The sequence below is a fragment of the Ambystoma mexicanum genome, chromosome 5q (genome assembly GCF_040938575.1).
Source record: "Ambystoma mexicanum isolate Mex_15411 chromosome 5q, UKY_AmexF1_1, whole genome shotgun sequence".
Lineage (NCBI taxonomy): Eukaryota > Metazoa > Chordata > Amphibia > Caudata > Ambystomatidae > Ambystoma > Ambystoma mexicanum.
Window position 1 is genome coordinate 130,863,227 of NC_090933.1, and position 25,232 is coordinate 130,888,458.

A 25,232-nucleotide genomic window follows, 5' to 3' on the forward strand; every position below is an offset into this window, starting at 1 on the left:
TTGCTTAGACCCAAATTGGGATTGAAAAAGTGATACTTCAAAACTTTAGCTGCATAAGTACTGTCCAGCCCAATGATTTGCTCTTAGTATCATGTTAGGACAGGAATGATTCTGTCCCCTATCTGCTATTATTACCTTACGTTCTCTTACACTTTTGCCTACTTCCTTTTCCGCACGTTTCCCCTTCTTTCCCTTTCCACCTCCTTGATTCAAATTTACATTTTTTTTGATTAATGAACATGAATGTATAGGTGTGTTCTCCTTTGTTTTATAACCTGTAATGACAATATAACTTTTTGTTTCTTGTATTTATTTACATTACTTTTGTTGGTTGTCTGTACTATATATCTGGGGTGAAAACCACCAGCTAACAGTTATTTTAACCTTTCTTTTATGCAACCAAATACAGAATTATTCATTTTACATATACTCTGTCTGCTATATGGTGTTCTTTTCTCTTTGCCAAAGGAATAGATGTGACGTGAATCAACACAGTTATTGCAAAATGGAGGGTTGGCAAGAAGAGGTTACTAAATAGTACTAACCCATTTGCTTTAAAACCCATGGCACAGCAATACTTCCCTCTCTATGATTTACCATGGCCGTATGTGTCACGCTTTGCCACAGAGGCGCACACTATGAGACTGTACATCTCTGGGCCAGACCACACCATTTCTTTCTTAATACTAAACTTCCATGACAATGGGCCTGATGGACAAAGCGTTTTTCAGTTGCATGCACCCATTGAAAAGCGCTTTGGGAATCAGGACCATTATGTTATTTACACTTCTGAGCACATTGTTCCAAAGATAGAAGTTGTGCAATGTGAGGCCACACTGCATTACATCTTAGCGTTTTGTTTCTGGATGAGTATGGGTGTCCAGGATAGGAAATAACACAAGTAGGTCTTGCAAGCTTTCTTGGCCATACCAAATTTGTCAAAACTGGCAAATCTGGCAAGAACGTGGGATTGATTTTGTTAAAAAACAATAAAAAATGTTGTGAATTTACAAAATGCATGCCAGCTGCAACACTCGTTCATTTAGTCAGTTATCTGCATTTTGAGTGCAGCCAATGAGTTAAATTCAGGTGCATTTTGTATATAGCCACTGGGCAGAATTTAGCTGTGCTTTGAATTTGCCCCCTTCTAAATTGTGCTGCATCTACGACACCAAGAAACCAGCCAGGACACATGGCTACATATCACACGAGGCTTATGGAAGATAGCCGAAGACACAGCCACCCAACTGCACGCATCTGCTATCATGCACTACTTTAAGACACATCGCACAACTCCTCTGCCATAAGAATGCAGCTAACCCCCACGACAAACATTCGGTCTAGCTGGACACATAATTGAGTCTCCTGCTCTCGAAAACTCTCCAGACTACTTCACAGCACCCATGCACATGGCAGCTCGACATAGGTTTCTAGCAGGGACTTGGCCACCCCTACCTGCCTTTGTATTGCCTAAAAGGCACACACGCATGCTAAACTCCTAAGACACATTTCTCATACCATGGACTTCGGTCTTCCGAGGGCGTTCGCCTACATAGCTTTGGCCAGCAGCATTTGTGAATCCCCATTTATCGCCTGTGTACAATTAAAAGCTTATCATAGCCGATTAGAAGAAAAAATCTTCTCTTCGACTACATCAACATCACGCACCCTGAAAACTTGTTTTCATGTATGTCGTGTTTTGGTGATCAAGAGGTGGACATACATGATTTAGAAGTTGGCCCAATCACGGTGTGCAAGACAAGAGCATTCCCTCGTTATCCTCCCTCCCCCGCTGTCTAGTGAGTAAGTCATGCTCTGACAATACCTGCACCCCCACCTCCCCCACATTAGAAAGTAGGAGTGGGAGGAAGGGGGTGTGTTCACTGCGGAAAGAGCTTATTTAGCAGATAGGTGTCAGGCTTAAGGGGAACAACGTGGCAACTTGCAGGAAAGGCTCATCCCCTCTGCAGGATTTCAACCAGTTGGAAACTAAGGTCCAAGAGGGAGGACATGGAATGGGATGGATGGAGGGATGGGAACATTGGTTTTAATGTATTCTTTAAATGGTTTTGTGTTTAATTAACTTATGCTAGAATCTGAATGGTTCAATTGCATTCATGGAATACACGTTATGTCAATATTCCTTACTCTCAGGTGAAAAGGAAGGCGTGGACTATTTCACTCAAATGTTGGGCTGTTGGACTTCAGAAAATATGATGGTGTCCACATATAACAGAGTTTTCAGGTATGTGCCGAGCGCTGTTAGAATACAGAAAGATGAGAAGTAACACCTGCCCAAACAATGTCAAAATGAAGCCATTTTATTCAAAAAGGACATTGGGCCTCATGACGAATTTGGAAGTAGCCATGCTGCTTTTAGCAGCATGGCTGCATCCAAACCCGGGTCTGGGTCCCGCAAAAGGGGACTTACCGCGCCATTCCGACCTTGGAGGGCCCGGTAATTCCTTTTCGCAGGACTCGGTACGTCCCTATTCCCATTTGAGCCCCCATAGGGCTCAATGGGAATGGGGAGGATGTTAACAACGGGCCCGTTAATGACGGACCCGTTGTTAGCATCCTGGTCTGCTAGCAGGTCTGACCAGGCATGCAGAGCAGGGCCCGCTGCAGACCTCGTAATGTGGCGGCCTGGAATGAACGGTGCCGGTCCCTTACCGGCACCGTTCATTACGTGGCCGCCTTCCTCGTAAAGAGGCCCATTGTCCTGTTGATGCATTATTTGAAGGCAAAGAAAAAAACAGGCAAAGGGGAGAATATTGCATCTGTTGAAAAGGTTATACCGTTTAAAGAGAAGTTCAAACACAGAACCAATTTCCTACTAATATTTAGTGAACCAAAAGAATCAATTTTTCTTTGATCCACTGTGTTTCTCAGACAAGACCTCCTGCTTGACTAAACAACGTTCCCCTTTGCAGATTCTACTGTGCAATGAGTTAAAGATTTAACGTAAGGCTTTTGTTGGTTAATAAGGGTAGGGTTTAAAATTGTCAGTTGCTGCAAGCTATTTAGCTCCTGCTTGTAGCTTAGAGGTGTGGAAATGGCAATCTCCATGTGTGGACCCCTGACAGCCTCTACTGATGTTTCACCTATGTGTCACTTGTAGTTTATTGTAGGTTTTCTGCATTTCCCATTTTACCAATTTATTGTGCGTCTTATTTTTCCCAAATGTATTTTCCATCTTCCACTGCATGTGACTGTATATTAATCTTCCCTGCCTATGAATCTACCCCTTTGCCCCTGACTACAGTTTATATGCTGGTTCTTCGCCTGCCAAGCCATTACAAAAGGGGAAAGACCATATGTAAATATCATTCAAATCTGGGGTGAGAAAATGCAGCTTCGAAATGTTGGAAGTTCTAAATGTAGCTGCAGTAATTCTAACACCACAGCCCACTCTCCTTTGGATTATACTTTGAACAGTATGGTAGGATTTCTTAAAGACCACTTTTGTGGGTATGATTTTGAGGTGGTGCCCCAATGACAAGTGTAGTGGTTCCCCCAAGACAACCACTTTGAAACACGCCTTATCAAAAAGAGCCCTGAAACATTGTGCCCCATTCCAAGACGGCCGGTCTTGTAAAAAAGTGCTGGTATTGATGTATACCAACACTTTACCGGACCGGCTGACTACAGGATTGCCTGTCGGGCACCTGTGTTACCTCCAGGCGCCCCACCGACAAAAAAGCCATCATTACCGGCAATGGTATTGCTGCTGCCGATATTGACAGCAAATCCCCTCGTGGAGTCCGATGGGACTCCATGAATGGGGATTAAAACCGTCACTCCGGCACTCGGAATCTGCCGGACCGAGTGCCAGAAACGGTAATAGCCTTTGTCGGTATACTGGCGGGTTTACCACCAGGATATTGGCAAGGTTAGAATGAGGCCCATTGTGTGGGCTAAACTCAAATCAACCATCTGTTTAAAGGAAATGCATGCACTATGTTCAGCAGCGAACCTTCTGGTGAAAAGATGTCCATGCATTATTCAAAGCGGATGAATAATTACTGGAGGTCGGAGAAGAAAGTGTATGCAAGAGTGACGTATGCAGCCATATAAACAGTGACGCAATGGAAAACATTGTGACCACAGTACCGTCGTGCTGTTTTTCACAAGGAAGAGCACGCCCTGCCCAATCATACTCACAAGTAGTTCTTTAACCAGGAAAATACATTTACTACACAAAATGCCTGTGACTTGGGCCGGAGTTAGCCCCGAAAATGAGCCCCACACATTATGTTGACCATTCAAAGCAGAGTAAAGTCTTGCCTTTTGATCTGAACTTCATTCCGAAAGGTTGAATTTTGCCACCTCCAGCAGATGTGGGTCTTCTGGCTGGCATGATGCCTGCCTGCTGAGCATGGGTGTCACAGCCGTGTTGCTTGAGGGCTGGTGGATCCCCTAAATGCGTGCACCTTAAACCTAGGCTTAAAACCTGACCCTGTCAACATAATAAATAACCAAACATTTAACTACAAGTCAATGGGCTCTGTTTTCAGGGTATGAAATAGAAATTTCCATAGGACACCCCACGATCTCAAGAAAAATGGCTGTAACCAATCTGTAAATTCAAGTGCCAACAGATTACGCCTGATTTAACTGAAGCAGTTGAAGCCGCCATATATAAAGACACGAGGGACAGGTTGGTCAATGGGTTTCCTCTAACGGGATGGATACAGAGACATACGGCCTCATTACGAGTTCTGCAGTAATCCACCGGTGCTACAGGCGGGTTGCCGGCAAACTCGTAACACCATTCTGCTGCCTGATATCCCGGTGACACCGGGACATTACAAGTACCGAGTCCCATGGGAATGGGGACACAGATGCACGGGCACCATTCCTAACTGTGCCAGTTCTTTCGTGAAAACCATGCTTGCAGGGGCCGGAGCCCCTGGCAGGTCAGACCAGGCATACTTGTAGTCTGGCGGTCCGGAAAGGGAGCTGGTACGCTGCTACCGGCACCCTTATTTGCGGACCGCCAGGCTTGTAATGAGGCCCATAGTCTAGAAAGGATATACTAAACCAGTGAATGAGAACTAAAACCTGCTAAATCCTGAGATTAACATATAACCGCAACAGAGCAAAAGACCAAGGTGTACGGCTCTTTCTCTTCAGGTGCACCCAGACAGGTCACAGTAGATATCCAGAAGAAATTTATAATAACATTTTTTATAAAGGTGTGACTTTATATAGCCTTGTAGCCACTGTTTTTCCAATTTAACTGCAAAGAACTTGCCAAATGCACCTGCCCGATGTTATACATTGTATTAACTTCATAAAGAGGCCATGCCAGTACTGATGATTGGATCCTGCACGTTACCCAGTGATCCAGGCAACTCCCAGCACTCAACACCCCAAGCAGCCTTGACATGGACTACAGCCAGGATACTACAGCTTAGCAACAGCGACTCTGCACGCATTTATAGTTAAGTAGGAATGATAGTGCTCTGAGCCCTGCTGGGCTCCAAAAAAAGCCTTTGTCGGGGAATGCAGGAGATTTAGAAAATTTGCAGGAATGTTTTCTTTTCCGCACTTTGGCATTCCTAGTGTCTGTGCGGTGATTGGTTTTTTCGCGTGAGGTCATCAGTATCTTAAATATTCCTGTGAGAGGAGGCCTGGAGTTCTTCAGAGTACAAAGTGAAGAGCTTTTTTGGGCTGCACTCAGAGGTGGACCGGCCTATAGGGAACTCTGGAGATTTCCTGGTAGGCCTCTGCCCTTGGCCCCGTTTGTGTGGTAAAAGTTAGGGCTACTTTTTCATCCAGCATGGTACTTATGATAATATGCAATTCCGTTCTTACATGAATCAACAATAATTCTAGAGATGGGTGATCCTCAGTATTTTTCTTAATCTGAATGACTTTATCCCCAAGTCATAATTTCATGGTATTATAAAGATTATTAATACCCGGCGAGGGACAATGAGTTTGTTACAAGCAAACTCATTGACCCTCGCTGTGGTGTTTCCCGACCGGGAATCCCTCTCCCCACAACGTTCCTTCGCGGCGGGGGTGTGCAGCAGCCACTCACCCAACGAGGAGGCTCGAAATGGGGTAATCCCCGCACTGAGACTCCACACGGCTGGAGGCTGCCATCTTCCTCCACCGGGGACCGAGGTGCTTCCTCCCTCACCCCAAACCAGAGAATTCCATCCCCACCCTCCCAACCCCACTTACCTTCTTTTCTGTCCATATCGGGAGCGGGCACTGGCTGGGAACACTTCTGTCCCCAGCGTGTCCGCTCCTGATCCACGACAGGCTGTCATGGAAAGGAAGAAGGGACTATGTGTAGTCCCTTCTTCCTTTCCATGGCAGCCATTTCTTTTGTTTACATGTTACCCTATTTTTTGAATGGCTGCCAAGGAAAGGAAGAAGGGACTACGTGTAGTCTCATCTCCCTTTCCATGGCAGCCATTTTGTTTGTTTACTTTTTGACATTCATTTCAATGGCCTATAACTATGGGCCTCAGGGCATTACTTGAAGTGTTAATGCCCCCCCGCTCGGAGCCTATTGCTTAAATAAAGACCTAATGCGCTACACCCTGGTTATCATACAAAGTAGCCGAGCAATGCTCTTATTGTGCACTAGTATTTCGATACAAAGTTATACAATAAGAGAATGCTCAGCAGCTTCTTGGTACAGATTATTTACTGGTTTGCCACCAACAAGTGTTTTGACCTAAACATTACGGTCTTCTTCAGGGATTTTGGACCATTAATCATAGATCAAATAAAACTTTTAGACATTTCGACCCATAGGTACAGAAAGGGTAAATCAATTGTGATTCCCAGCATGGGTTACAGGAATCAGGAGAGTTGATGAACAATTCATCTTTTGTATATTTCCTTCATAGTGTTGAAGCTGTAAAGTAATTAGAAGTTTCTTCGTATGCTCTATCCCGGTTCCAGTAAACCATGCTTGGAATCACGATTGATTTACCTTTTCTGTACCTGTACATATGGATCGAAATGTCTAAAATCCTGTGGTAATGTATGATATGTTTTCATTCTTGTCGTCCTATTGTTTATATTAATGTTTTATTTGATGCATGATTAATGGTACAAAATCAGTGAAGAAGACTTTAATGTGTAGGTCGAAACATGTGTTGGCGGCCAACCAGTAAAAAGACTCTGTACCAAGAAGTTGCAGAGCATTGTCTTATAGTATAATTGTGTATCGAAATACTTGCGCAGAATAAGAGCATTGCTAGGCTGCTTTGTATGATAACCTAGGTTTTTAATAATCTTTTATGATACTCTTGTGTCATAACCTTTTTTTTCTCCAAATGTTCTCATAGGAAATGGGTTGGGTTTGCTGATAATATGCAATATGGGGGCCACTTTCAAAATTATTTCCAGGGCCTCTTTTGGTTCCCAGTCTAGCCCTGACCGCACTGTGGTGTAAGGATCACTAGCACCAATACCTGTGTCAGGAGACACGTAGGGCTCTTCTGGGAGGATTGGGCTAGAAGAATGACCTAGGGTTTGCCCACCGACTGCTTGTGGAGTGTGGAACCATTATCCGAGCCAGGCAAGTCCACAAGGAGTTGGCAGTTTGGCGCTCATGGATACTGTTGGCCGCACGCTGGCTTTGGTAGGGCTGGGGAGTGCCCGCCTCACTGCATACGTGGGTTTGAAGTCTTGTCAAAATATGACGGCTTCTTGTCTAGCACTTATGCCGCCCTGCTGGTGTTTTAAAGCGCTGAGGAGCATGTTGCGAGAGAGGGTGGGATTGTCTGTGGAAGAGTGTGTGGCGAGGACCTCTAGGGAGGAAAGGAGGTCCTCATAAGTGAGGTGGGACCATGGTTCGAGAACTCTGCTTCCATATCAATCCTGTCCTTCTGAACATTGAAAGTTCTTCAAGTAAAAGTGAAGCGCAATTCCGTCCCGGTCCCACCAGCCAGTCCCACCAGCCGTGTTACGCAACGCACGGGACCAGGATAGACAGACAGCCAAGGTTATCTGTTGGGCTGGCTGGATATTTCCTCCGGCACGCTATAAAAAGGGGCTTCCCTCTAGACATCACATCATAATGTTCTTAATCTAATCTGACTGGGCCCCAAAGTGTCATCCGATCTTCTGCAGAACAGCGCAGTCTCTCTAAACGTTAAAGCGCCCTGCATTGTCTCGTGCGACCGCTTCCCTTCCGAGGGTCCACGGCACCAATTAGCTTGACTGCAGCCGTTCAAAAGGCATTTCTTTTTCATGTCGTCAGAAATATGTTACATTAAATTACTAACCTATTCAGGGAGCTCGTGTATCGCATTAAGGCTGAAGTTCAAAGTGCTTCTGGCACACTTAGCGGTGAATGCGCAATCACAGTTCAGGGGGGTCACATAATCACATTTCAGATTACGCTTTCATTAGGCACAACTAATACATCTTTTGAAACCAAAGTCTGACAAGTTCATGGCGGGTTTTATTTATCTTTTCTGTGAGCTTGCTTGCACTGACGTCTTAATAACTTCCATGAAAGCAGCCATCAGTGGGCCTTAATTAAGTAACGGGAAATGCACCCGAGCTCACCGAATGCCTCGACTCAGGGACGCACTTAAGCAAGTCCAGCCACCTGGTACAATCGGAGATGAAGTTTGGCAGGTTAGGTTTTTTGTTCCCTACTAAAAACGAGCCAGGATCTCAAGTCTGCGCGCTGCTTTTACCTCCACGAAGAAAAGAATGGACTCCTGTGACACCCAGACAGTATCTGCCCGTGGGCTGGCAACATTGGTCCAGGGGACAATTTACCGCATTTTACTGTGGTAAGTTTTAAAGCGGGGGGTTAGGTGGACAGGATAATGGTAGAATAGGGGTAGGGGCGGTAAAGGGGAAGATGGTGTAGAGCAGGGTTTGCGGTAAAAAACTGCAGTATTATGCGGTAAATTGGCCCATTTGGCCACATTTAGCAGAGCTTCACAGCCTCATGTCCCCTATCCCACTTCCATGAGGCAATGCCATGATTTTTGGCTACACAACCTATTCCCTGCATGCAATGGACTGGGGCATACTTATGGAAACAATATCTACAGGTTTTTCCAGCTAGATGCTTTTTACACTGCACATGGAGTCCCAGGCCCATCCTGTTACATTGACATGCTTTCAAAAGACTGGAGAGAAGCACATTCCTTTCATTGCTTTATATAAGACTGGGGGGGGGGAAAGGAGGGCATAGCCAAGGGAAGGCTTCCATCTGTTTTCACCAGAAGTAGGTTGCCCGCAAATTGGGGATAACATAAAACAAGGCATGCGCCTCATTGGCCTAACAAAAGAAATGTCAGAGAGAACATGTTCTCTTGCAACACAGAATGTCAGACTGCAGTTCTACCACTTGCTGGCACCAAAAGAAGTTAGGAACAGGTGGTTATGGTTTCGTCAGTGTGGCTATTGGGCATGCATTCGTCTCTGTGGCGACCCTGCTGCTCAAACAACCGCTTTTGCAAGTAATGCAATGGACAATCAGGGAGGGGGCATTTTCACTCCATTACCAATAAAAAAAGAGAGCACACAGTCTGCTTATTTTCAGTCTCAGGGTGGGGGGTGGGGGTGTTAATGTGCAAGCCACAGCTTTCTTGAGGCGCGCATGGTTACCAGCAACTCAGTGAGACAGCAAGACGGTTAAACACAAGCGCCGACAGCTGTGGAGCACTTACCGTCGTCCAGGTACATCTGGTCCAACTCCTCGGGTTCCCGCTTGATTGTTACAGGAATGGGGGTCAAATTATCATTACTGTCCTCATGCAACTCAGGCAATGACAGTGGCGGGCTGGATGGAGACGCGTTTCTGTGGACCGCCTGCGGTTGGTGCTCTTGCTGACCCAGTGCGGGTGGGCGGGTTGGACTGCTGGCTGGCCCATAGGTTGACTCTTGGGTAATAGATGGAACTGGAGAAGAGGGACTGTTGGGATAGAGTGTTTGCTGGTAACCAAGGGAACAGCTACTGCTCAGATGTTGACTCACCTGCGGCTGCAGCATGGCGTGAGACGACTGATCTGGGGAGCTTGGGTGCGCAACTAGAGACCTTGGCACTTCTTGGATGGTGGGGACGCCTCCGAGGGGATGTAGGAGTCCGAGCTGGCTGTGGCCGGGGTTCGTGATGCTTTTGTTGTAAGCGGAGGGCGCAAGGTCGTGCAGCTTGGGGCTCGGGTTGGGCGACTGTGACATGGCGGCATTCCTCTGGTGGCAGGAAGTAGCAAAGCCGGCCACAAGGCATGAGCCGGGATCTGGCGGCATCATGATCTGCTGGCCATAGTAGGGCTTGGCCGGAGGGTTCAGTCCGTGGTTAGCCGGTCCACAGGTTTGAGCAGGCTCGTAGTCATCGCTGGGCTCTGTTTTTATAATTGGAACTGTTGAAAGAGAGAAAAAAAAAATATTGAATAAACACCAGTTGCCGATTGGCATGATCAAGTTGGCTTGTGGCTAGGATACCCTTTGCAAAACAAACACGCTCGTGAATAAGACTCTGTGTCTTTCCCCTCGCTCTCCCACCCAATAAAAAAAAAAGCGAATGAGTCATCAGCACAAGAAAGTTACAGCTGGTTCTAATATTGAAAAGTACTATTTTCTTTGGAATCTTCTCCAGCACTAATGTGCTATAAAAAGCTATTTTCAGATAGCCAGGGTGCAGGAGGAGCCCTGGGCCTGTGGGCTCCGAGGATTTGGAGCGGTCCAAGAAAGAATGTCAACTTGGGCGCGCTGGCCACGCTCCTGCGGCTACCGCTGGCCCGTGCGGCGATAAGCACGCTCATCCCAGGGGGGAGAGGCCGCTGCTTGGCTGCTTGGACAAGTCAATTGAAGGGAAATGGAGAAGAGTCAACTCGGTGACTGCTTCCGGGGGGCATCAGTCCTACCCAGGAATGCATAGAGCACACAGCACATGAAATGGCCTAAAAACAGCCCCTGAACGTTTTCTAAGCAATGCGCACAATGCTAGGAGAACACATTAACTGCTATTAGAGAAATGCATGCCACTGCTTGGGAACTGTTATTCAAACATTCTGTTTGAGAAGCGCGGGAGAACTGTCAAGCAAGCTTTTCTCTTTGCCTAGGGTGATGGTTAAAGACTGTTTTAGCCGTGGGGGGTTTAAAAAAAAAGATGACTCTTGCCATTAATCGTTTCAGCAGCATTTATCCAGCCGCGTAGAACTGCACATACAATCTGCATTTAATTGATAAACAGCGCTGGCATGTGAGACTTCATATGAGGGGCTTTGCACTGGAAAGACATTTTTAACCCCCCCCCCCCCCCCACCTCTGGCACCTTGCTAAGCCCTCCCACTCCCACTCCTACCCTCAGTTCTCTGTTCTTGTGTGGCACTTCCACAGCCCTGCCTGAGGATTACATCGACCTGCCTGCCGATGGACAGGCAGCTACTGGAATCTTCTCCACCTGCCTGTCACAAACAAGTACTGCCTGCAGGGCCAACTACTGTCATTGGGGGAGTGTTGATGAAAGGAGCCCGTGTGCCGTCTTGGCCTCACGCAAACCTGTACTGTGCCGCACTGCAAGCCCACAATTGCTATGGCCTTTCGCCCAACTTGTTCAGGATGAGTGCACGTGGTCGAAGGTACACGCTCAGCGCTGCGAGCTCTGTATGTGTTGGCACACAGACACAAAGCTTCTGCATACGGGCGGGGGGAAGAGGGGGACTTTTGGGTTTACTGGTCCCACTGGGTCATGCAGGGGCTGGGTGTCCATGCATTTCCGCTCTCGTTGCATCTTGTCTACATGAGGCAAGGCACCCACACATACATGCATGCAAGTGGGGGAAGGTGTGTGGTGGTAGGCTGTGGTCCGGGAGGCCCTTTCTTAAAGTTTGCTCACTTTCCACTAAACCCATTGTCCGTTTAAAGCAGTTAGGAGAGTTGCAGTTTGGACAATCAGAAGAAAACCAGAAGAAAACATCAGAAGAAAACCTCTGGGGGTCAACTCATGATGTTTTTTGGGGCATGTGAAGGGGGTGCACTACAGCACCACCTTCATTTGAGTCAAACCGTGTGTGGCCTCATTGCCAACAGGCTGCGGAAAGATGCAAATCAAAATGTCTACCCCTCAAGCAGAAAAATATATTTTTTTCTTTTTGAAAATTTCAAAATGGCAGGTCATTTATGGACCGACACTGTGAGGATGATGGGAGTCTACCATAAATTAGTGTCGGGAGCGCCCTTGCAATCCTGATGTTTGAAAGGGGATGACCACTGCACCATTTGCACGAGTGTCCTTCCCCACAAAGGAAAAGCACAGGTATCCTTTGTGAATAAGGGGAGCTGCGCATTTGGCATTTCGAAAAAGCGCATCCTCTGCCATATTAGTACACGCACATCTTTCTGAGAGTGAAGCGCCTAATATTCCCTCAAGATCGCGCTCCATCGGACCCATCAGTATCCCTATGCAAAAAGTGATTTATTTTTTATTTTTTTATAATGTTTTATTGGTTTAAAATGAACAACAGAAACGGCCAAGCATGGCCATAACCACATACACCTTTAATATTACTACATCATCATAAAATACATAGATCACTGTAAAAGTGAATATAGCTACCCAGAAAAGGGGTGCAGGTTGGCTCTCCTAAACCAGAAACTGAAGGCCCTCTGTGGCCAGGGAGAGAGCTGGAAGGAAGTCGTGTATTGTGCCATGATACCAAGTACTTTCACATAACATACAACATGTGGGTTTGACACTGGGTCTAATAAAAGCTACCCTTTTTGGCATGCAAGAGCAGCACGTGGCATATTTTAGGCCCTTTTTATAGAGTGGGAAACCCCTTATATTTCCAAAAGGAAAGCTATAGTTTGAGATACTATGCAGAGAAAAAGTTGCTTTCTACACAAATGAGCCCTTAGGCACTATAGGGTTACTTGACAAGGTGTGACTTAAAGCAGATGACAATGTTAGAGATCCTTGTAAGAGACCAGCAACTAAGGTGGTCCATTTTAGGCAGCACCGGAAGTGGCAAGGCCAGATGTCAAGCATGCATATATGAGCAAGTTTGAGGGAGTGATGCAGAGTGAGTTGCGAATGGCGGTTCGGCTATTTATTACAGCACTCGGGAGAAGAAGAAATCTGGCAGCAAGCACTACATTTCAAACAAAAAAATGTGAATGAAGTGAGCTAGAGCTCCCAAAGCACTAAATTATACAAAGATGAATGAGGAGGCTGCCAAGGTGTGCTTGAGGTGGCATGAGATGCCCAGCCGGCAGGGGGTAACCCACTCCCAACCTGCTGGGGAGGATGCACATGGGAAAATCTCTTTCACATCGGATGGGCCTTTGCCAGGGCATCATGGGACACACTAGTCGTTTTTTGGGGACATTACAATGATGCGTAATTTTGATATCCTCCATCAGTGGGGATACACTGCTGGCAGCAAAATCAATTATCACCCAGAAGTAGATATCACAGGAAGAAATGTCCATGTATATACAAACCAGTGCCAAAATATGTAATATTTCTGCAATAGAAAACAAAAACAATCATTGACAAAGCCAATAGGTTTGGCTGCTTTAGTGAAATGTGTTTGTGTGTCACATATCAAGGTGTGCTGTGTGCGTCACTTGTGTGTAGAGAGGACACTGCCACATGCTGATGTTGCGGCAGAAAGAGGGCACAGGTAGAATGGCCATGGAGCACCAGATGCTTTTGATCCTATTCAGAACTTACCATGTATGCATACCGCACATCAGCAGACTGCTGCACTAATGGAACCACACCAGCCCTCTTCTACAACACTGTTATAAGTTCAATGGGGCTGTGTCACATTTCTCAACATAGTTGCTGTGTTTTTAAAGGTGGTATAATACCAACACTTCTCAGCAGGGTGGCAGTTTTATAATGCCCCAGTCCAGAAATTGTAATTGGTGGTGCTGTACAGTACTCCCACTGTGCAGTTTTAGCCGAGAGGGCGAGGACTAATTGGGCATGGAGTCTGAACTAGACAAAGATTCTTCAGCAGGTGTGATGCACATGAAATGGTTTACACAGCACTTGTCATGCCTTGCATCACTGACATTGCCCAGCCATATTAGCTTTTGAAAAAGAAATTTCCAAAATGAAATTGGCGTGGTCATTTGTGCATATACATTGAGGATAATAGACCACGGAATAGGTTCTAGAAATTTCCATTTTAATTATTGTTCTTTAGTGTCTTTGATTGGTTCATGGATGGATGTGAAGAGAGGGTCCCAGGAATGACCCTAATAACCCCTATACGGATGTCGACCCACAGAATGAAGAATGAAAGGTGTAAATCGATCTTTGGCCAGTCACCGACTGCACCAATGTATTACAGATATGAGAAGAGATATTCTCTCAGACAGCCATTTAAACTGTATCCAGTTGATGGTTTCGAGGAGAAAGCGGTCTCATCAATGGACCAGGTTGACTGATAATATAGCCAGGCATCAATGACGTCATTAAGGACATCACGGCATAGCCGCTTTATTCATGAAGCAAATATGCATCCATGCATGAAGCAACACAGACATAAACTAGCTTACTACTTGTAGACATGAAAAACATGCTTATAACTCCTGTAAGTAGAGGACAGATACATTTTCATAATGCTAAGAACCTTTCCTTTCTTTCGCCAAAGCCAAATCACAAGATGCAGAATATACGTGTACCAAGCTTGCACATGCTTTATTGCAACTAACCATAAGATGCCATGAAGATACATAGGGAACCTATAAGGTGACTGAAGTGAATACGGTTGGAAAGACAGTCCTCGTATACATGGAATGGGAGACATGGTCTCTGCAGCACAAGGCACAGAGCTGGTGTTCATATAGCTGGTGTTCACAGCCAAGGACAGGGGCGGGTGGAACATTCCTGGTTCCTGAAGCAGCAAGCTGCCTGCAAATATTCAGAATAAAATCCTTATAATTGCAGACAGAAGGGCTTAGTTTTGCAGTCCTCTCACACGCGACCCAGCAGAACAGGGCAATGCTCATTTACTCGTGGTGGGAAGAGAAGCTGTTCCGAGCAAAACGGACTGGAATGAGACAAGTGTTGACCACCAAAATTGCAACCGGCAGGCACTCTCTCAGGCTTAGGTGAGCAGACAGTGGTAACAATAAGGAACGCACAGCCCTCCATGTGTGTTCCCATAACCTTGAAAAGGTACACTCAGTTCTGTGACCAGATAGGGTCCCAGGCCTGGGAGGTCCCGCTGTAGCCAATCCACAAGCTCCATTTGTGAGATGATAAAAAATGTTGCATGGGCCAATGGTCTTCCTGCGACCCCGAAACAGTGTAGTTAGCAACATTTAGGGGTAGTCTCAGTTGGAGCCACCTGATATGGGAAGCCAATAAACATACTAATGTATAGCTTTTGTATACACAGTTAGCCCAAACACCTGTAGGTTTTGTGGTGGACCTGATATTTGTGACATTATACGTGCATAACAACATGTGACACAGGCTCAGAAGCTGGGAATGCTGGATAATTATTTGTCCTGTGTGATTCCTGTCTGTTTTGGATCATTAAGACAGTGTATTATGCCCCATGGCTGAGTTTTCTGTTCTTGCAGCGGGGAGTCTTTGTTGGGCCCAGGTTTCTCTGCTAGAAAATATGGACGGATGCTGTGAGGTCCCATCTGCAAGTCCTTAACAGATGGGCGAGTGGGTAGATAGAGTGGTGAGTGGAAGGTTTGATAAGTGAGCGGTGAATTAATCAGTTTGTAAATGGATGCATGCGTGAGTGGATGGATGAGTGGGTAAATAGATGAGTGTGTGGGCGGATGGATGAATGAAGGGAGGGATTAGTGGGTGGATACATGAGTGAGGTGTACATGGATCGATAGGTGAATGGGTAGAGGGAGAAGTGAAGTTGTGGGTGGATGAGTGAGTGGATGTATATGTGAGTGGTTGCATGGAGGATTAAGTGGATGGATAGATGAGGATGAATGTGTAGATGGATGGGAAAATTCGTAAATGAGTGGATGGAAAATTGGATGGGTGAGTCGTGGGTAGATGATTGGCTGGGTGGATGGATGACTGGGTTGATGGATGGGCAACTGGTGGATAGATGAGTAGATGGATAGATGGATAAGTATCTGGATGAGTGGGTGGTTGAGAGGATGTATGTGTGTGTGTGATGGCCACTGGCCTGAGAATACACTCCTGATCAAAAGAGACTTTGCTTCTTGTTGCGGTAGACATATGATCAGACGCCCTTTCCCTGGAAACAGTTACACCTGTAGTCAAAGTAACAACCGCAGAGTACTGTGACTTTATTCTTTTCACTTCATACTAGGTAGAAATACTTCCTTCAGTACACTAGAGGCAGGCAACTTAAACATCAAGAAGGGCTTGAGGAAACACTGATTGACCGTAAACACTGCCAGTGCTGTTCAAAAGGGGGAGCAAGAACCAACTCTCTTTGGAGATGAGGGCCTTAGCAATGACCCAGCTGCACCCAGTGGTCAGTGCTGCATGGTGTAATAGAGAGATGTACTGTCTGTAGCAGGAAAGTTGGGCATTGGGCTCCTGGGACTGCCATACGTGTACAGTGCAACACTGAGAGGCAGGCCCATGAACACGAGGTAGCTCAGTAGAGAAGCATCAGCTGTAAACAAATCTCCTGTGCTTGCATCTTGAATACAGTGAGAGGTGGTTATGGGGATGCAGGGCACAGTGATCTATGTGATCACTGTGCCGCGCCATAATGAGAATTGTCAATTTAATAGTCGACATTATGGGCGGCGCAGTGATCACATAGATTCCTTTTCACAGAATCTAACCTCCTCCTCGACCCGCCTTATCCACCTTTAGACCCCTACGAGAAAATGAATCGTGCCTAGTCTCCATCTGGGATGAGCTCAAATGAACCTCAGACTCGGAAGGCTGTGCCGCACTAATGCTTCCTGACCTTGCAATGGCCTTCGAAATCACAGACCAATGCGCCCTCAGGGACAGACTCTGCTCCGCTCCCTCAGCATCATGGATGCAGCATTGAAGTGGATCTCCTCCTCCCTCTCCAGTAGATCCCAAATAGTATACTTGCCTCCCTTCACCTCGACTCCTCACCCTGTCACCAATGGAGTACCACCGGGCGCCTCTCTCTCAACCGTGCTCTTTTACCTCTACTTGAGCCCTCTCCCCACTGTCATCTGCCCACACAGCCTGTCTTGCTACAACTACACGGATGACACCCAAATCATCTTCAGGATCCCAAAGGACCCCTCTAACACCTCCCCCAACCTTGCATCTTGTCTCATAGAAATCGGCCACTGCATGACAGCTAAACACCTCGTTCTCAATCCTGAAAAATCTGATCTGCGGGAAGACTGCCCTCCTCCCACTACCTCCAACACAGTAAAGAACGTATGATGCATCATGGACACAGAACTGAAAGCATCACATCACATCAACTCACTGTCAAATTCCTGCTATCTACACCTACACATCCTCTGACGCATCTTCCCCTATCTGACCTTCGTGAAGGCATCATGAAGCAAAACACAGACAACAGATTCAAAGGTCAAAATAAAATGGTTCATTAACTCAATGTCAGAATGGTGGAAGGCCTAACTTACCCTATGCTAAGGTGGGATTTCCTTACCTCAACAAAACAAAAGGAAAAGGAAAGTCTAAGTCAGAAAGTTTAACTTAAAAGTCTGCCTGTGTGCAAAGCTTATCCTTGCCCCCACAACTAAAGCTAAATAATGTGTAGGGATATCAACAATAAGCAAAATGGTGATCAAAACAAAGTTCTGAGCTTCTTCCAGCTACTAGCTTCCTTTTCAGCTTTCTTCCCCAAGTTCAAGAAAGTTCCACAAATGTCTCAGGATTACCTTCCTCAAGTTCACAATATTTCTACAAATCTTTGGGGTTCCCTTATCCAAGTTCAAGGCAACACCGTTCCAAAGAAAAGGGTTCTTAGGTTCCCGTTCTCAAGACAACAATAAAATTCACCAAGTCTCTGGGTTCCCTTCCCCAAGAATTCAACTTGCCAACTTGATTGGCCTCCGTCTTCCAATGTACAACACAACACCACATCAACTTGACACTCCATATTCATTGGATTAACTGTTCAATTAGATGACTCCTTCTGAGTTTATTTCAACAATGTCTTTGGCTTTTACAATTGAGTGTTCTCTGGTCTAGGCGTAGTTGTCAGACCACACAGTCCACCCATTACAGTTTGCACAACCAGGAATCCTAGGCTCTGCAGCCCACACATGATCTTCTGTATTTTTTCTTGTGCAAAGGTTTACACTCACTTGGCTTCTCCTGGTCAGCCTCTTGGTTTTGACACAATGCGTTACATATCCTCTGCCATTCTTTGGCCTTACCGCACTGTATTCATGCAAAAAGTTCACTTAGTGGTGGTTTTATTTCTTCTCACCTTTCTGTCATGCTCTTGCACAAACTTCCACACTATTCCACAATAATTCAATATTAGTGGCTTTTTACTTCCATGCTTAATTTTCTTTCAACCCGGGTCTTTGGGTCTCTTTCCATCTGCATGTTATTCAGTTCATTCAGCATTCGTCTCGCTCTCACGCAACTTCAAGGAGTGCCCCGGCTTCGAGTGACGACCCCTTCACTAACCGGCCCTCGGCGGTCCTTTCATTCAGTTGCATTGTTCCATGTCTACTCCGCCTGCTGACTTGCTTCGGGATCGCTTGACTGCATCCTGGCTCTTCTGCAGGACCCACCACGGATGCCTTCTTGTGAACAGGATCCCCATCTGGTCTCTGTCGGTCTCTCCCTCCCTTCTTATACACCTGCAACCACTTGACGGGTTGCAGGTGTGAGTTCTCAATTAGGATTGCCTGACTGCAATTAAAAGAGACATGCCTGACCTTTACAGTGCTTTGCAGGCATCTTCCACGTCTCAGTACTAGAGTGGTGAAATGACTTGCTGGTGTTCACTACTCCTAGTCACCTCTTCCTTGTCCCATTGTTGTGTTAGGTTGAATGAGGAACATTGAGGGGAGCTGTTTTACAGTAGCCCATAAAGGCCGGGGGAGGTGTAGGTTGGTTCTCATAAGGGAACGGGGGATATCCTGTCTCGCCTGTGGGTACCATCCTCCTATTCCCCAAGGACCCTTCACTCAGGTGATCCTCCCTCGCTTCTCCACCCCCAGGGTTGGGATTCAAAAGCGATGGCCTTTCGCTGACCACCTGAGCAGAGGATCCAGGGGGAGTAGGAGTGAGATTATGGTAAGGTTTCTTACACCTTCCCACATAGAGTCACAGAAATCAAGGCCATTGTCCTCTCCCACCTAGACTATGCTTACACCCTATTCGTAGTAACCCCTGTATCTCAACTCAGAAAACTCTAACAGGCCCTAAACACTGCTGCAAGGCTCCTTCTTGTCCTAGGCCCCATAGAACACATAACACCTGCCCTCTCTGTCCTTCACAGGCTACTGATTGGACATCGGTCTACCTTCAAGGCATCCACCGTGGTCTGCACAACCCTGGCCCAGAATATCTACAACACAAGGTCACCGCCTACAGGCCCAACAGAAATCAGAGATCTGGCACAGCTCTCCTCCTTGTCATCCCATTCGTCAAATCGACCAGAATAGGGGGATCCACCTTCTCTGTCCAAGCACCCACCATATGAAACCCTATCCCTTTTAGCATATACTGAATTGAGGACCTCTGGAAGTCTCTTAAGACCTGGCTCTTCCCTTCTGCACCTTGACAGACCTAGCACACATCATGGGTGAACTATCACCCCCCAGACAGGCGGGGGGAGGGTGTTTTGATGAATCATGTAAGAACACAAGACAGTACCGAGTGCACAGCACGCACAGGGTCGATCATCCCTATGATATGTCCTGCATATCAGGCATGACTCTGGGGTACGTAACGCACTCCATCTCAATGGAAGATAGCCATGTCCATCCCGGGGCACAACCACCAACACACATACATCTGCAATGAACCACTACTCATAATGACATTGCACATAATGTGAGGCCTGGTTCTCTCCAGACTGGAATACTGCAACAGTCTCTTTCTCAATCTTCCTACTTCTACTCTCCGACCTCTTCAACTTATCCAGAACAGAACCACAAGACTTATCCTTGGCCTCAAGCCCAGGAACCGCATCTCTCCGGCGCTCAAATCCCTCCACTGGCTCCCCGTGGCTGTAAGGATCAAGTTCAAATCCCTCTGCATAGTTGACAAGTCTTTCTGGGGCTAGAGCCCGTACTATCTAAAATGCTCTCTTCCTAAATACTCTCTTTCTAGAGCCCTCCGCTCGGCCTCCTCCAACTCTCTGCGGGGGTGGCGTTTTTACAAACAGAAAATTGGGGGTATATCATTATACTCTGCAAGTGCATCCCTCTGGAACATCCTCCCTGCCTCTCTCTGTCTTGAGCTGGACCTCCTTAAGTTCCGGAAACTCCTCAAGACGTTCCTTTTCTCTCCTCTTCCTCTCTCCCTCTCCCCTGCTAACCTCTTTGTCTTCACTCCTGCTTCCCTCCTTTTTCTTCACCAACTTGCTCAATTCGTTGACTGGTCACCCTGTGCACCTCCAGAGCCTCACAGGTCCCAGGCTCCCGCGCCAGTCCTGCACTTGCCTCCAGGCCTCAGCACTCTGCTTGGCACAAATGCACTCGGAATACGTTCCATGAGAGAGGCAACCACTATGCAATTAACTCAGGACTGGGTGCACTTGTCCCCCTCCCACGCACTTCCTGTCTGTGCACTTGCACACCCTTGAATGTACTAGGCATACCAAGTTCGTCCTGTCCTCCCTCTGTCTCCCCTCCCTAGCTTGGTTGTGCCTGAAATTCTCATGCATAGGCACACTAGTGATGACCAACCACTGATCAAACTGAAATATCGCCAGGCCTAGTATGGTAGTTTATTGTTCTGTATGTCCTCCCCCCCACTTCTCTCCCCACTCTTTGTCAGGCACTTGCACTATCTGACAAGTCGTTAAGCATAGGTCGGTAGTTTATTGTTTGTATGCTCTGTTCCTTCTCCCCCCCCCTTCTCCCATTCCTTTCCATCATGCGTTTGCACTAGTAGAAATGCCTCTGGCCTAGTGTGCCAGTTATTTTTGTTAGGTCATTTGGAATCTTCAAGGCCTAAGAATGACGACTGTATTCCCTTTATCCCCTCCTGCCCTAAGAATGCAGCTAAATCCCATGGAAAAATGTGGTCTAGCTGGGTAAAGTGTCTTTGACTCGCATACTACCCAGACAGACCTTCACAGCAACCACCCACCAGCCACATTTTCATGGGTCAGTAGCAGGGACTTAGCCACCATTACCTACCTTTGTACTGGCTAAAATGCACACACGCATTCTAAAATCCTCTTATCAATTCTCATACATTGCACTTCGGTGCTCCAAGGGCGTTCACCTACAATGCTCCGAGACCATACCAATGGCACTCGGTGCTATATACAAAGGCCATATACCATAACATCTTGAACATTCCCCCATTCTAGGAGATTGCCAATTCTGATTTTGTCCTGCAAGAGGAAGAGAGTTGGTGCTTGTGGATTTGAAAAATGCTCTTCTTCAGATATTAGATCAAGATCAAGTAGGATTGTTGATGCTCCTAGACCTATCCACGGCATTTGATACTGTTGACCATGTCATCATATTAGGTCATATTATGGAGGTTGCTCATGTATCAGTGAGTCTGTTAACTGTATCTGTTCGATGCTAAATAATAGAACATCGCAAGTCAAAGTTAATAATTGTGGCTCTCAAACTGAAATAGTAGTCTGTGGTGTTCCGCATGGCATGTCTCCCATTCATTCTCTTTGATATGCTAATGAAACCACTTCATGATCTACTTCTAGAACATGGCGCAATTTTTCTAAATTACGCAGATGATGTCCAGATCGTTTTTTGTCTTGGCCAGGATCCAGAGACCAATGTAGCTCATATACAATATATTTTTGGTCTCTTTGAACAATGGACGGCAGGAAATAGCTTAGGGCTCAACCAAGAAAATACATAAATTATTCTTGTCGCATCTCCTCTTCATATCTCGAAAGCACTAGCCACATATGAACACCTTTTGCTTGCTGGTCATTCGATAAAAACACAAATCAAAATAAAAACCTTTGGAGTGGTTTTGGATTCCTATTAATCCTTAACCCCGCGAGTTAAGAAAGTACTCAGCACATCTCACTTCCAATTGATGATCTAAAAATCAACGCAGACTCGGACAACAGCACTGCATTGATAATCCTAGACCTATCGCCAGCATTTGACACTGTCGACCATGACACTCTCATAACGAGATTAGAAGGACTTGGAATAACAGACACCGCCCTACTATGGATCAAATCTTTCCTAACAAACAGAATGGAAACCGTATGGATGAAACCCTTCAAATCCAGCCTGAGAGATTCCACCTGTGGAGTATCACAAGGATCAACCTTCTCCCCGCTACTATTCAACATATACCTGTATCTACTGATCAGAATCATCAAAAGCCACGGCCTCACCTGCTACAACTATGCTGATGATACACAAATAATCTTCAAAATACAAGACAACCCGGAAAGAAACTCAACGCTAGAAAACTGCCTCTGCGATGTATTCTTCTGGATGAACTCTAACTCACTCAAAATCAACCCAGGCAAAACTGAAATAATGATCGTCACAAAAAATGGAGGAGAAAACCAATTCATCCCTTGGCCAAGGGAACTCGGGACAATCCCAGCACCCTCACAGATTGGAAAAAACCTGGGGGTTCTGATGGACAGTAATCTCACGCTAGAGCCACAAGTAAACACTCTCCTCAAGAAATGCTTCTTCCTCCTGCGAGCGGCAAAGAGAATTTTACCGTTTCTATCGTTCACCAGCAAAACAACCACCATCATCGCCCTCTCATGTCCAAAGTAGACTACGCCAATAGCCTATATCTAGGCATGCCTGAACGACTCCTAAAAAAACTACAACGCATTCAAAATGCGGCAGCCAGGCTACTTCTAAAACTACCCCGAAGAGAACTTCACCATACCAGCGCTGAAAACACTACATTGGCTACCAATAAAACAACAAATAAAATTCAAAACAATGTGCATTACACACAGAGCGGTGCACAACGAAGGTGCTGAGTTCCTAAGAGACAGATTGCACCTACATCAACCGACAAGAACGCTCAGATCAAGCATGGACATCCGCCTGGAACCGAAGCCCTACAACAAAAGAAAACTAGGAGGATCCTCCTTCTCTCACCTACCCCCGAAAACCTGGAATGACCTTCCAAAGTACATACGTAACACAAGAAACCACCTATTATTCAGGAAATTACTCAAAACATGGCTCCTCACGTCATAACTAGAAAGACTGGCCACAGGGGCACTGAGATAACTAAAAACATCAATGAGCGTAGAGCGACCGCGATACACACTGATCAATCAATGGGAAAAGCCGAGGTAAATATACCATGACATACCAAAGGACCAAACGGGAGACAGTCGCAATACGACCAAAGATAGCAAACACAGCAAACTAAGACAAAGACTAGAACGAATCATCAAGAGGACCATGACCTTAACTATTACCTTCCCCAACAGCCCCAAGGACAAAACATAGAGAGGGAAAGGAAGCACTACACCATGGGCCCCAATGCAATGGGTGAGAAACAGAATGTTTCATCACTACACACGGTCCACCAATACAAAGCAGGAAACAATGCCCCACCACACAAACTACAACTAAACAGTCCCGAGGATGTTCACCCCACGGAAACCAAAGAACCAGTCAGGATAGAAGGATGCGAATGTCTGAATACACAAGCTCACCAAGACGGATCCACTAGGACAACACATCAACACAACCCCGACCCTGAACCATTCAAAGCCTCAACCGACCAAGGTCACACTAGATCACCTGAGAATAGATATCACCCACCCGGTCCCACACCTGAAGATCAGGTTCAGACGCACCCACCAATCCAAACCACACTCAATAGGATACAGTTTGATCAGCGCAACTCCACCAAAGTGAGTCGGCCCACGAGGAACCAGCAACATCCCAACCAACAGGTATACAACTCTAACTGAACCATAAGTACCTAAATCAGGATACTGATCCCACTAACCCAACCCTCAATCTTCTGCATACTTAAACCCACACAAAACCACACAACCATCCCTCTCCCAGCAATCCGCACGCACTTTACCACACGGCACCAACAACACATAAACTTCACCAACAGCACTCGAGGCCTTCGCCCGATCCGATACTAGCACCAAAGACCAGCACTAGGTGTATACCGAGCTGAAGCTGCCAACAGCACACCACTTCTCCCACTCTCCTTCTCCCCTCTTCCCGACTAACCCTACCCACCCTTCCTGTTTACAGATCCGTCAGAGCGCCTGGGGACCAATTACATTGGTGACGGTGCGCTATACAAGTACCGCTAACATAACATAACATAATAGAGAAGCAGATTAAACCACTTCTTTCTGAGGAACATTGCGCTGCCATAGCTCGAGCTTTTGTGGGTTCTCACTTGGATTATTCTGCTGTTTTTTATGCTGGGATTACCAAATCTGCTCTGAATCTGCATGTTATACAGAACACAGATGCACTTATCTCTAATAAACCAAGACATGCACATATATCTCCTGTGCTGAGAAAATGTGCATGTTAAAGCCAGGATACATTGTAAACTCCTAACTATAGCCCATTGGGCTCTTTATGGACCGACTCCATACTACATCCGTAAGTGCTGGAAATGGTACACTTCCTCAATACCTTTGAGATCAGCTTCTTGTTATGCCACAATGATTAACCACTTAAGACTTTCCAAAAATCATGTAGGTCCTGCATGGTTATAGCTGTTAAACTCTGGAATTCCCTTTCAGAGGAAATTCACAGTATTGATAATTTGGTGTTCTTAGAAAGAACATGAAAACTGTTTTATTTTAGTCCCCGCTAAACCCTTCATCAAACAATCTCATCGGATAAGCGTTTAGGTACCAGTGGGTTGTAGTGCCTCCCTCATGCAAAGAAAAGCCAACATTTGAGCAGCCAGTCTGGACATATTTTCTTACTCTGTCATAGCATTTTCTTTACTGATGATCAAGGGAAATGCAAACATGGTAAGTGCTATCATGTGGCTTGACTCTCCTACATTAGTGCAGCCAGTCTGGATGTCTTTTTTTACTGTGGCATGGAATTTACTACTGAGAATGAACGGTAAAGCAAACATGATAAGAATGCCCACATTGCCTACCTTGAATGCCTGGCTAGAACTGCCTACATTGGTGCTGTCA

The 25,232-nt window shown here is 46.1% G+C and overlaps 1 protein-coding gene across 4 annotated transcripts in view; it reads right to left on the reverse strand.

Annotated features, from left to right (window-relative positions):
• NFATC1 (nuclear factor of activated T cells 1) overlaps positions 1-25,232 on the reverse strand; it is a 497,899-nt gene that overhangs the window by 113,503 nt on the left and 359,164 nt on the right. For 3 of the 4 annotated variants that reach the window (XM_069620652.1, XM_069620650.1, XM_069620651.1), the window contains one exon: positions 9,666-10,358. In XM_069620652.1, coding sequence (XP_069476753.1) covers positions 9,666-10,358 — 693 coding nt within the window. The remainder of the gene's footprint in view (positions 1-9,665; positions 10,359-25,232) is intronic. The other variant, XM_069620653.1, reaches the window with a different exon arrangement.